This window comes from Protopterus annectens, chromosome 4.part1 (genome assembly GCF_019279795.1).
Source record: "Protopterus annectens isolate FY-2018-M chromosome 4.part1, PAN1.0, whole genome shotgun sequence".
Classification (NCBI taxonomy): Eukaryota; Metazoa; Chordata; order Ceratodontiformes; family Protopteridae; genus Protopterus; species Protopterus annectens.
Genome location: NC_056734.1, coordinates 444,354,878 through 444,368,835, shown reverse-complemented (window position 1 = coordinate 444,368,835; position 13,958 = coordinate 444,354,878). Strand labels below are relative to the sequence as shown.

The 13,958-nt window shown below is 41.7% G+C and overlaps 1 protein-coding gene across 7 annotated transcripts in view; it reads left to right on the top strand.

The window, feature by feature from the left end:
- Positions 1 to 13,958, top strand: part of DOCK10 (dedicator of cytokinesis 10) — a 2,344,342-nt gene that overhangs the window by 1,202,020 nt on the left and 1,128,364 nt on the right. For all 7 annotated transcript variants that reach the window (XM_044070265.1, XM_044070268.1, XM_044070269.1 and 4 more), the window contains exon 11: positions 4,898 to 5,053. In XM_044070265.1, the coding sequence (XP_043926200.1) occupies positions 4,898 to 5,053 (156 nt within the window). The remainder of the gene's footprint in view (positions 1 to 4,897; positions 5,054 to 13,958) is intronic.

The following is a 13,958-nucleotide window of genomic DNA, read 5'->3' as shown; positions in this document are numbered from 1 at the left end:
GTTCTGTCCTTAAGCCAGTTTGCAACCCATCTTGTGACATATGGGTTTACATTTAAGCTGGTAAGTTTTTCTACAATACCCGAGTGGGGTATTGTGTCGAAAGCCTTTGCAAGGTCAAGGTAGGCTGTATGGACTGCCTTTCCCTCATCAATGGCCTTGGTGACTGTTTCGAAGAAGTCAACCAAGTTCAAAAGGCATGATCTTCCCTTGACAAAGCCAAACTGGGTCGGGTCCAATGTCTGCAAGTCCCCTATATCTTTGTTTATGAGCTCCATTATGATCCTCTCCATAGCTTTGCAGACTAGACTTGTTAAGCTTATGGGGCGGTAATTACCAGGGTCCGTAGAGGCACTGCCTTTGTGGAGTGGGACCACAGTTGCCGTACGCCACTCCTTGGGCACGTATCCTGTGGTAAGGCTGAGATTAAACAGCTGCCTTATGTGCGGGTTTAATTCCTCATTTAGCTCGTGTAGCAAACAGCCGGGGACACCATCCGGTCCCATTGATGCTGTGTTTTTAGCTTTAGAGAGAGCAGCTTTCACCTGCGCATTTGAGATGTCCAGGAGGCTACGCTGGGATAGTTATCTCTCCTTTAGGGGAGAGGGGTGAAGTTTGCACTGAACCTGTCTGCCAGTATGTTGGCAATGTCTGTGGGTTCAGTGATTTTGTATCATTTTGGACTAATTCTGAGCATATCTGGGAGTTTCCACCCAGGTTCCTAACATAGCTGAAAAAGGCCTTATGATTGTCCTTTGAATCCATGGCAATTTTTCTCTCAAAATTGGCCTTAGTTGATTTTATGAGTGCTCGTATTTTTACTAATAATGATCAGGGTGACTTCCCTTTTATGGATTTTGTTCTATCATGTAATAGCTTTCTCCTCTTATTGTAAAGTTTATTAATGGCTGGGGTCCACCAGACTGGACGTTTGCCCTTTGTGGAAAGAGTCTTGGTTTTATTTGGGATTGCCTGATCCATGCAGTCCTGGAGGTGTTCATAAAGGCATTTGTAAGGGCTTCCAGCTTGGGTTGTGGTTTCCTCTGGCTCAGGGGCCTTGAAGGATACCACACCAGTCTTGAGTAGTGTGAAGTTTGCTTTAGAGAAGTTCTTCACTATGGTCTTTTTGCTTGGGGTGGGGTGGGATGTGGATTACCAGTGAGATTAGTTTATGATCAGATCTCACCAATGAGGGATATACTTCGTGTGGAGCATTTTGTCCCCATGTTTGTGACAATGAGATCTAGTATATTTTCTCCTCTCGTGGGAACAGTGACTAGCTGTTCCATGGCATTTGAATTTATGAACTCCAGGAACCGTTGGGCTAGAAAGTTAGGGCTTGAGTAATGTTCCCAGTCTATATTCGGGTAGTTGAAGTCACCCAATATGATGGTGTTTGGAGATACATTTATACCCTCCAGTGTCTTCAGGAAGGCTGTGTGGGGTTCCTGAGTTTGAGAGGGTGGCCTGTAGCATGCTACAATTTGTAGAGCAGTTTTGCCTATGGTTAGTTGCACCTGGATGGTTTCCGAAGCTTCGTGCGTTGCCACCAACCTGGAGGTGTGAGTATCCTTTATGAATATGGATACACCCCCCTCCTTTTGTGGTGTGGTCCGGGTTTTGGGGCCGGAACGCATGATATGAGGTAAAACCTAATAGTGCGGGGTGCTCTCAGGAGCCTTGAACCAGGTTTCAGTTACAGCACAGACATCGATGTTCTCCATACTGAGAAGGGCCTCGAGTGCGTGCATTTTGAGATTTAGACTTCTGGCATTGAGCAGCATTACCCTCAGTTTCTTCCCATTTTGGTTTCTAGGGTGGTAGGTTTAGAATTTGAGCCTTGCCTAAAAAGGCACTATGGGGGTGGCAAGAGCCTTAGCCAATATCCGAATCCCAGGGTGACAGGTGCAAGCCGTCCCTTGAAGCAGCGTGGCTTGTCAAGCATGTCATCCCAGGCAGACAGACACTGGATCCCCTTTGAATGACACCAGACATTAAGCCAATTGTTAAAGCTGATCATCTTGTCTCTATATTGTGGCATCATTCTTGGTGAAGGAAGGATACTGCTCAGGGTTAGGGTCATACCTGCCTGGGCTACATAATCAGAGAGCTCCTCTATGTCTCTTTTCATGTAGTCCAGGGAGGTACGTCTCAGGTCGTTCACACCAGCATGGACAATGACTGTGTCATATTTGTACTTGCCATGGAGTGACCCGAAGTGCTTGTGTTATGTGGCGGATTCTAGCACCCGATAGGCAGCTTACTGTGACCCTCTCCTTGTTCAGCCTGGTGAGTGGGACGTCAGTGTGTCTGACTATGGAGTCACCTATGACAAGTATGTTTGGTGTTGTATTTGGCCTTAAGGGCTGTGACTGCTTTGCACACTGCTTTTGTGGTTTATGTGTTGCTTGTGGGGTGTCTTGAGGTAGCAGTTGTTTGGGTGTCTGCTTTGGAGGCCTCTGCTGTTTAGGTAAATTTTACTCAGAGCCTCCGAGTATGTCTTTGTGTGTTTATGTGTTTGATTCAGTGGAGTGGTAGCATTATGTGAGGCTGGTTTTGTGGTGTGTGTAGTTGCCTTCTCCTCCTGTCTGGTCTTGCCAGTCCTGAGTTGAGAGAGCTCAGCCTCCAGTTTGGCTAAATAGCTGCATCTCTCAAGTATTTGTGTTATGTGGGAGGAGGAGAGGGTTGTCTGTGTACATGAGGCAGTTATAACATTGCCTCAAGATTCCCAGATTCACCAGCTGGACTGGAGAGGAGATTGACAACTGACCTTTGGACATGCTAGAATAATATTAGGAAATCCTTAATTGAAAACAAGGGCCAGTGGGGAGTGAGGGTGTAGTGCTTTTAATTTTTAGTGCTGACTTATATAATTGCTTTAGTGAGCAAGTGCCAGGTAACTTGAGTGCAATGTGTTACAAGTAACTAAATGCAAAAACGACAAACAGTAACTTTCTTTCAAGTGAAACAAGGAAATAAGTACAGTAAGCAATGCAGATATCACTAGTGATCCACAGAAGCGCTGAGAAGTTGCGTATTAGGTGGAATTAGCTTCCAGGAAATAACAAGCAAACAAACAACAAGCATATAAACAAAGCTAGATTCAGTAGGCCTGGATCTAGTCTATGCTAGAGCAAACAAGGTGAACCAATTTCAGTAAGATACAGTTCAAATATTCAGGCACTATAAACCTTTAACCAGAAAATTCCCAGCTCAGAAGGGCAGAGTCCAGCCTCTTCTCCCACAAGAGTGCAGACCACGAACCTTCTTAATGTAAAATAACTGGCCTGAAGCCCAAGTGCCTAAACCAGAACTAATACACTTGGACACTGGGCTCTCAATCAGCAGTTCCCAACTTAGAAGGATGAAAGCTACCTGTCCTGCCACCACAGTGCTTGCCACAAACCTTCCTAATGTAAAACAACTGTTCTGAAGCCCAAGTGCTTAATCCAAAAGACTTGAATGATAGCTACACTTTAATCAAGTTACAACCAAGCAGTAATAAATACCATTGAATACTTTAGAGAATGTCTGGATTAGTGCTCAAGTTACACAAACAAAGCTAGATCCAGCAGGCCCGAATCCAGTCTATGCCACAGCAAACAAGGTGCACCAACTTCAGTAAGGAACAGTTCAGATATGCATGCACTATAAGCCTTTAACCAGAAATTCCCAGCTCAGAAGGGCAGAGTCCAGCCTCTCCTCCCACAAGAGTGCAGACCACGAACCCTCTTAATGTAAAATAACTGGCTTGAAAGCCCAAGTGCTTAAACCAGAATTAATACACTTTTAGAATAACAGACACTGAGCCCTCAATCAGCAGTTCTCAACCTAGAAGGATGTAAGCTACCTGTTCTGCCACAACAGTGCAGACCACAAACCCTCTCAGTGCAAAACAACTAACTGGTCCGAAGCCCAAGTGTTTAAACCAAAAGGCTTAGAATGAGTTACACCAAGCAGTAATAAATACAATTGAGTATTTTAAGATGATGCAAAAGTAAAAGAAGTAGGTAAAAACACAAGTACAGTAAAGAAGATGAAATTTTTTTTTTCTGAACAAGTGCTGAGATCAAAGAAACAGATTTGAGTGCTGAAACTAGAAAACTGGCTAGTTATAAGAAATAAACAAGCTAGAAGGCTTCCCTCAAACACAGAAGGGCTTGGGGGCTCAGAAGCCTACAAATAGTCTGTACCACTTAACAAGAAAGGCAGGAAATAAGCTTAAATTTTTTTTTTTTCTATTTCCCAGATGCTCTCTTTGTACACAGTAGGAGTGCCTGAAATCAGAATATGATCTCACTGCACTCAGTTGAGTGAGCAAATGAGATGGGCCCAGAGGCAGGCTGAGGGGCGGGCAGTTTCAATGCCACTAAGATTAACACCAAAACAAAAACAAGGCGGGTGGGTGGGAATAACTGAAGAGCAGAATAACTTCAGATAAAAATTCCTTCAACACTCCTTCATACACAGTTTCAATCAATTTAAATACTGTATTTTTTAAAAAAAAGTGCAGAAAAAGGTACTTAAATTCTCTTATACGTCCAGTTGAATATAACCAAGTTTTTAGCTGGCCAAGCTGAAGTTTTAAAGCTGGAATTATTTCACATGCACCAGTTTAAATATGCAAGGACAGGAAATCAAAGAATGTGGCTACCCCCACACCTGTAATTACTAGCAAATAACAAAATTCAGCCAACACTAGCTTTAGTTCAAGTTACTGAAGAGCAGAATAACTTCATATTTTTTGCGAATGCAGATTTATACTATTTGTAGTTGTTAAGTTTTAGTTCCACACTACCTAATGAAGTGTTAATATTTTTCCAGAGGTTTTTATGCAGTGTACTTCTATTTCTCAATCCTAGTAATGCTTAACTTTATGCATATCCTTCTTTCTTTACAGGCTTCCAAATCTCATTATTCAGATTTTTCCAAAAATGATGTATTGGTTAAACCCTTTGAAGAAAAGGTCAGGAGAAGAATTTTGATATCCTGTAACTCTCTCAACATGCTTCTTCAGACTTGCATTATTGACAGTACAACTGAACCAATAACAAATGTAAGTTTTGCTAACTTAAGCCAGTTTTAACACTGCTAGAAATAAGTAATTTCTTTTTTTATGGAACTAATTATATACAGGAAGATGAAAATTAATTTTTTTAAATAAATGGACCAATTTCAACTTGCCAAGGTTTGGACTTTCTGGAATGCATTCCCTGAAAAAAAAAGTAAAAAAAAAAAAAAAGTTTTTGTTTGTCTGAACTTTTATACACCAACTCTATAGTTGTATCATCTCAAGGAATTGTGGAAATTACCCTGAAAAGGACATCACTGGTGGAATAACTCACCAAAAGGGGCTGAACGTCAGACAAATGACCCTTGAGAGTTCAGTCTTTGTCCACCCATAGGTCACCCTATTATATTATCATTATGTCAGTTCCACACAAATACTGCATATGCTTATTAAACCACACTGATAAAGGTGTGGCTGATGAAGACATGGCAGACAGCAGTACTTTGGGAAAATAAGATTCATTTGTTAGAAGTGAGATGCAAAACAGCTATTAACATTTGTTTGTCCCACTTCCATTATAGTGGTGGTATTTGTTGACCTTTCATATCTAGTAACTGATTTCACACCTCCTGAAACTTCAAGGTTTCTTGCAGGTAGAGTTGTCACCTAAGGTAGTTTCTTAATAATACAGTAATGAAGTATAATTTTAAATAAATAATAATATTTTTTATTTTATTTTATTTTATTTTATTTTACATTTGTTGACCGGGCTAGTCTGGCTGGATACATGTCCATTTTCAGCAGAGGCCCGAGGAGAAAAGCTCCACTATATACTAGTAACTAACATAAAAACAGCACAGTAAGAGACAATTATAAGAATCTAAAGAAATATTCCAATGTAGTATAGTAACAGTACAGAAGCAATTCAACAAATGAAAAATACAGTAAGGATCGCTAATGCCATATTCTTTGCAGAAGCAGGAATTGAAAATGACAAAAGATAATAACAAACACTGGAGTCTATACAATATTTACAGTATTAACAATTATGATAAACATTTTGTGCCAGGGCAATAGTTTTAAGAACCAGATTTGAACAGCAGGAAGCAACATACAGGTTTCAATAATAGGTGAGATGACAGGTTGCAGTAATATATCTGGTGTAAAGAGAGAGTGACGCTATAGGAATAGTAATATCCAAGTGGATGATAGATGAGCTACAGAGGAGGGGTAGTACTAGTGAGAGAGACAAGTAGAGGAGATGGATGTATAACAAGGTAATGGAGAGAACTATAGTGAGAGTTGGATGCTGAGGTCAGTCAGGATTTGAGCAAGGGCAAAGCCAGTGAGATTTGAAATAGTTCTTTAATTGTGTCTTGAAAAGTTGTGATGAGCCTAAAGTAGTCAGTTCTGTGGGAAGTTTATTCCAGTATGAGCCAACAACATTTGTGAACAAGGAGTCACCAGATTTATTGTGTGATTTGAGAGTAGCTACTAGCAGTTTGTTAGCAGAGCAAAGGGAAGTAAGATTCCTGTAAGAGGCAACAAGGTTGTTAAGTATGGGTGTATTAGTAGGGTAATGGAGAATTTTATAGGCGATAACTAATTGATGTAAAAGAATAAGATTTTGAAGTTCAAGCCAGCCAAGCTTTTTGAGATTAACACAGTGATGGGTACGAAATGGGGAACCTGTGGCAAACCTGGCTATGCTATGGTAGGCTGTGGCTCGTTTCTGAAGGGTAGATTTTGATAGGTTGATAAAAGATGGAGAGGCATACAATAATGTAGAGTTGAGATGAGTTTGGGCTAGAGACACCCTGGTAGTTGCTGTAAGAAAGGGCTTAAGTCTATAGAGGGCACCTTAAGTCTATACCTACATATATTAATGAGACAGTAGACTTGTTCAGCAGTCAGTCATCTTAGAAGCAGACTCTTTGTACAGTCTTGAATTTCATTTTATATGAAGTACTGAATAACAAAAAATAACTTATATTAATGAATTTAAGCAAACAATGTATATCTATAATCATACACTGATATCATCAACAGCAGGTTTTTGATGCAGATGTGATGATCATTTTGCTAAGAGTCATTTTTACTTGTCTTATTTCCTTTTGGAGCTCTTAAAGCAGGATATTATACATATTTGAATACTTTGTCATTTAAATAACAAAATATTTCTGCATCTATTACAGCCATGAAAAGAAGTATTAGTGCAGAGATTTTGTCATTATGTAGGGTTTCATTTGATATCACAAAGCACCATGCAAATTGCCGCTGGTTCAGATTATGTGAATATATACCACACATGTATAATTAAACTGTCTTACTGTCCATCCTATCTGGGTCATGTCACATTCTTTGATGCTGTACTGACCTGTGACACGAGTTCCATCTGTGTTTCATTCTACACATTGGCATGGCCGCTTATACTGCTCTTTCTTAAGATGACCTCTGTGGAACCGTACACAAATATTTAGTGCAGGCTGTGCCTTTCAGAGGTAACTCTGTCGCCATTTTCTTTCTCCAAGCCATCCAGTCAGCATGTCACTGTTATGGTTAACCAAGCGCACTTACAGTTATGAAAACGTAGTATTTAATATGCATCACTAATTACGTGATACATGTAGCATTTAATATGCATAACATAGTTAGTAAGGTAGCTGACTGTAAATATCTCTACTGTTGTACAATTCAGACCCTTAGTCGCAGTTCTACATTTATCCCACGTTGTGTATGCTTTACTACATTGCACTACCTCATGAAGTGCTTCATGTCCAAGTTATTAATACAAATATTAAAATATAGCATAAATTCATAACTGATCATAAAAACTACCTCTTTTTCCTCTTCATCCCATTTGGTACGTTATAGCCCATTGTTATATATCAACTTGTCCTGCCACATTCATTTCAACAGTGTTTCCTCACAAATACTGGCTTATGAATGTAATTAATAGTAAAATATCTGACATTGTTAATACAGATAAAAGTGCAAATATCTGCTGCAGGTTGTGTGATAACAGGTAGTACTGCAGTACTTTTTTCCCTGTAAAGATATTTAATAAGCATATTTGCATAATTAGTCTGTGGAACTGTGAGTATCTTTTTTTTAATTTTAACTACAGTAATACTTTTGGTATCTGATGTTAGGGGTGAGACTGATGTGGCACACATTCCCACATTCTTGTCTATGTACTTATGGATTCAGGGGCTTCTGTTGTTTTGTTCTCTATATCACTTTCTTGTGGGCAGCTGTGTTTAACAGGCCTACTCACACTGCTCCATGGATTCAGAATGATGACATAACCATGGCTACCATGGCTCTACAATAAGCCTTAAGGGTGCCCGGAAAGTTTTCCCATTTTTTGCAAATTGTCTTTCTCCCTTAAACATTCCCTCCCCTCAACCACCACCACCAAATGGATCACAGTTTCTCGTTCTGATTCTTATATCTGGATTAAAGGTTTTACAATTATCCACAAGCGTCCTGTGCTACTAAGTTAAAGTTTTTCTTTGTTACACTCAGATTTTGTATTGGTTATGGTGTACCAGCTCTGGCTTGTAAATGCTTAGTGCAGCATTCTACTCCCTGAGATGAAGATACATACTGTTAATACATTTCAAATAATATTACCTTTAGTAGTTTGAAATTACACCAAGCCTTGTAGGTTTTATTGAAAACAACATTTTAATTGACTACACAGTTTAACATACCTACTTTCCTGTACTGGTGATCTACATCCTGACGATCAGTTTACCAAGGACACTGTTCTGTCATACCATCTTACCACCAAAATACACATGAAAGTAATTAATTTAAAAGCATTTTGGTTTGGGGGTACAGCCCACTTGCAAAAACATATATGTTGCTCTTTTTCTGTGTCCTGCAGTGGTAAATGAGACAACAACACAACAGTGCAGACTAAAATAATCAGTGCAGTATACTAAACAGTAGAATCAAAGTAATCACTGCTGAATTTGTGTCTGCCAGTACACTTGGTTATCTTAACAACACTAAATGCAAAGTTTCATGTACAGTTCTGAAGGAACTCATTTACTGTATGTTCAGACCTTGTTGCAGATGGATAAGTAATACTCTTGAAAAGTTACGTCCTTAGAACACAAAGAATATAGTAGGATTATTTCCTTCTGTGCTTGGTTTAACTAAATGGGAAATGTTGCTTTATTTTTTCATTAATTCTGCATATGGTCCTCAGACCAGCAATTTGTAGAGACATTTCCTAATACCTTACTTGCTAAGAGACATCTTGTAGCTTGGGGGGTGAGAATGACAAAAGGCAGGGGTGTATCAGGCAGTGAAGCCATTATATGTATCTATGTTGAGGAAGATTTTTCATTTAAGTTTCATATCACTTCTGTCAATCAGAGGTTGAACATGCAGGAATGTGCAGAGTCCACTTAATGAGTGTGCACATCTGTGTATGCTGGTACCTCTTGTGAAACAGATGCTGGTAAATCCTGTGCTGCACAGCTGCACTACACAACCAGGGTTCTCCTCATTCTCTGAGAGAGTAGGATCTGACCTGCTCAGTCCTCTGTCCATTCCGAGAGCCATTTCTCACCTGTGTATTCAGGTGAATACAGGCTGCTGATAGTGCAAACAAGCTGCTTGCAGCTGTGTATTTCATTGCTTGTAGCAATACTGTAAAACTATTTCAGGTTTCTGTGGCTAAGTGCATTCCATATTGAAAATGTAAGATTTTGAAATTGCTGAATGACAGCCATAGAATGTTAATAAATGGTAAACATATCTGATGTAAATATTGCTGAAGTGTGGTACATTGAGTCTTCCTTCTAGGGTGGCTGGCCTTTAATCATTTAGGTTCATAGGTAGGTACTAGGCTGTCTGCCCGAAGGCATTCATAAGCCTAGCCGGAATGTGTTGGCTTTCGCCGCCCCCTTAGATTAATTACCTGTGCCTCTGTCCAACATAGCCATTGAAGTGATACCTGGGGTAAACTTTCTGTTTCCCATCCACTCGTCAAGGTTTCTCTTGAAGAGGGTTAGCGAGGAGCTCTGCCTAATGTAGATTGGAATCATGTTCCAGAGCATGGGAAGTCTCTGGGACAGGAATCTATCCCTCCAGCACGTCCTATTTATTGTTGTGGTGAGGTTTAGATCCTTGGAGCATGTGGTTCAAGGGGATATGGTTTTCTTTAGGTGGAGCATGTCCATCAATTCTGGGTTGGACATGGCCTTGTATGTCAGGCAGAGATCACCTCTGAGTAGGCGGTATGCAACCGAGTACAGCTGGAGTTTCTTCAGTCGAGCTGCATAGGGCATCTGCTTGAGGCCAGTGATCCTCTTGGTGAGGTACTTCTGTGGTCTTTCCAGTTGTTGCAGGTGTCTTGTAAGGTACATCCCAAATGGGGCATTGTACTCTAGGATGGGTCTGATGAGTGATGCATAGAGGGGCCCAATGACCTCTTTCGATCTGGATGCAAACCCTTTTGTGATTCGTTGGGCCACATAGAAGGATTTTCTAACCACTTTGGCAATGTGATTATCAAAGGAGAGGTTACTGTCTACTTGGGTCCCCAGATCCCTTATTACGTCTTCCATATTTAGGGGACTACCACCTATGTGGTAGTTTGTGGGTACTTTGTTTTTTCCAAAGGGGATGACTATGCACTTTTTGTCATTTAGCTTGAGGCCATGGTTTTGACACCAGGTATCTGTCTCAGTGAGACCCTTTTGGAGGATGTCTGTGTCAGCCACAGAGTCAGTTAAAGCCCGTAGTTGCAGTCATCTGCAAAATTGGTCAGCCATAGTCTTCCTCTGCTTGCTTGCACCTCTGAGAGGTATATGCCAAAGAGGAGGGGTCCTAGGACTGAGCCCTGGGGAATGCCACTTGTAATCGCTTTAGAGTCAGACCTAGCTCCCGCAACTCTTACCATGTGGGTTCTGTCCATGAGCCAGTAGGCAACCCATCTCGTGATGTAGGGGTTTATGTTCAGGCTGGTGACTTGTCTATAATACCTGAGTGGGGAATGGTGTTGAAGGCCTTTGCAAGGTCTAGATAAGCTGAGTGGACCACCTTACCCTCGTCTATAGCCTTGGTAACTGTCTCAAAGAAGTCCACCAGGTTTAGAAGGCATGATCTGCCCTTAACAAAGCCGAAATGGGTAGGGTCCAGTGTTTGGAGGTTTCCAATGTCTCTGTTATTGAGATCCATGATGATGCGCTCCATAGCTTTGCAGACCAAGCTAGTCAGGCTTATTGGCGATAGTTCCCAGGGTCCGTTGTGGCTAGTCAGGCTTATTGGCGATAGTTCCCAGGGTCCGTTGTGGCTCCACCTTTGTGGAGTGGAATAAACATTGCTGTGTGCCACTTTTTGGGCACGTAGCCTTTGGAGAGGCTGAGTTTAAACAGTGTGTTTAGGTGAGGGGTTAGTTCATCTTTGAGCTCGTGTAGGATGCAGCCAGGGACACCATCCGGTCCCATTGATGCTGTGTTTTTGGCTTTGGAGAGGGCTGTTTTAACCTGAGTGTCTGTGATTTCAGGGGCACTACATTCTTTTGGTATAGTTATGGGCCCTTTTGGGGGTGAGAGGGGGGTGAAGTTTGCACTGAACCTGTTTGCCAGAATGTTGGCTATATCGGTCGGTTCAGTGTATTTTGTGCCATTCTGCACTAACTCCGAGCAGATCTGAGAATTGCCACTTAGATTCTTGACATAGCTAAAGAATGCCTTGTAGTTATCTTTGGAGTCCATGGCCATTTTTCTTTCAAAGCTAGTCTTGGATGATTTTATGAGGGAACGTAGTTTCTTGCTGATACTGATCAGGGATGTCTTCCCTTCTTGGGATTTTTCTCTCTTCTGTACTAGTTTCCTCCTTCTATTGTATAGCTTGTTTATGGCAGGGGTCCACCAGACTGGTTTCCTTTTCTTGGAGGAGTGAGTCTTGATTTTGTTTGGGACAGCATGATCCATGCATTCTTGTAGGTGCCCGTAGAGTGCATTAGTATTGGATTTTGCAGCTTGGACAGCACTATCCTTTAGCATGGGGGGCTTTGAAACTTCCCACCTTGGTCTTAAGTAACATAAAGTTTGCTTTTGAAAAGTTTTTCATGGTGGTTTCTTTGACCAGGGGTGGTGGCAGAATGTGGATATCCAGAGTGATTAGTTTATGGTCAGATCTAACCAGCGAGGGGTTGACCTCCGGTGTGGAACACCGGTCACCCATGTTGGTGATGACCAGGTCCAATATGTTGTCACCTCTGGTGGGGGTGTTGACGAATTGATCCAGGGTATTTGAGTTTATAAATTCTAGGAAATGTTGGGCAAGGGAGTTTGTACTTGAGTAGTTCTCCCAGTTAATGGTTGGGTAATTGAAATCACCCAATATCAGGGTGTTTGGTAGGACCTTTATATTTCCCAGTGTTTCCAGGAATGCGGAGTGGGGGTCCTGGGACATGGTGGGTGATCTGTAGCAAGCTCTAATTTGAATAGCAGTTTTTCCCATTGTTAGTTGCACGTGGATGATCTCTGAAGCATCGTGCTGTGCCACTAACCTGGAGGTGTGCGTATCCTTGTGGATACTCCCCCGCCTTTTGTATTTTGGTCCAGGTTTTGTGGCCGAAATGTATGGTATGAGTTGTAGCCTGGTAGTGCTGGGATGCTCTCTGGAGCCTTAAACCAGGTTTCTGTTACTGCACATATATCGATTTTCTCCATACTGAGGAGTGCCTCGAGTATGTGCATTTTGAGGTTTAGACTTCTGGCATTGAGTAGCATTACCCTCAGTTTTTTGTTACTTGTGCTATTTATGTGGTGCATTTTTCTTTTGAGCCTTGCCTAAAAAAGGCACTATGGGGGTGGCAAGAGCCTTGGCCAGTATTCGAAAGCCTAAGGGTGACAGGCGCAGGCCATCTCTAGTGAAGCAGCGTGGCTTGTCGAGCATGTCATCCCAGGCTGATAGACACTGAATCCCCTTTGAATGACACCAGAAGCCTAGCCAATTGTTGAAATTGATAATTTTTTCTCTATACCATGGTATCATTCTTGGTGAGGGCAGGATGCTACTCAGGGTCATGGTCATACCGGCCTGGGCTACGTGATCAGAGAGCTCCTCCATGTCTCTTTTCATGTAGTTCACGGCTCAGGTCATTCACACCAACATGGACAATGACAGAGTCATATCTGTACTTGTTCTGGAGTGACCTGAGTGCTTGTGTTATGTGGTGGATCCTAGCACCCGACAGGCAGCTAACAGTAACCTTCTCCTTGTTCAGCCAAGTGAGTGGGACATCAGTGTGCCTGACTATAGAGTCACCTATTACTAGTGTGTTGGGTTTGTTATTTTGCCTTAAGAGCTGTGATTGTGTGGCGCACTGGTTTTGTGAAGTATGTGTTTCATGGTTTGTGTTGGGGGGGGTGGAGGTTGCTTGGATGTCTGCTTTGGAGGTCTCTGTTGCTTTTGCAGATTTTTATTTAGAGCCTCTGAGTATGTTTTTGTGTATTTATGTGTGTTTTTTGCTGGTGCTGGTTTCATAGGTCTTTGTGAGACTGGTGGTGTGATGCAAGTAATTCCCTTCTCCTCTTGACTGCCTGGTCCAGTCTTGGGTTGAGAGAGCTTAGCCTCCAGTTTGGCTGTATAATTGCATCTCTCGCATGTATTAGTGTTTGGTGGAAGGAGGAGATGGTTGTCCGTGTACATGAGGCAATTGTAACATTGACTCAAAATGCCCAGATTCACCAGTTGGACCAGAGAGTACACCTGAAACTGCCCTTTGGACATGCCTGGATAGGTGCAGTGAACTGTTTTACTGATTTGCTGGTAAGGTCGAATAGAGACCCTTGTCCTTCTCTACAGTATAGGTGGGGTATATGTTTTGAGAAAGTGCCGGTATGAGAAGTGAATGGTTTGAGTGCTTAAGTTGAAAGTTTGTCTAGTTCCAAGGGAAAAATTGAAGAGTAGACTTTGT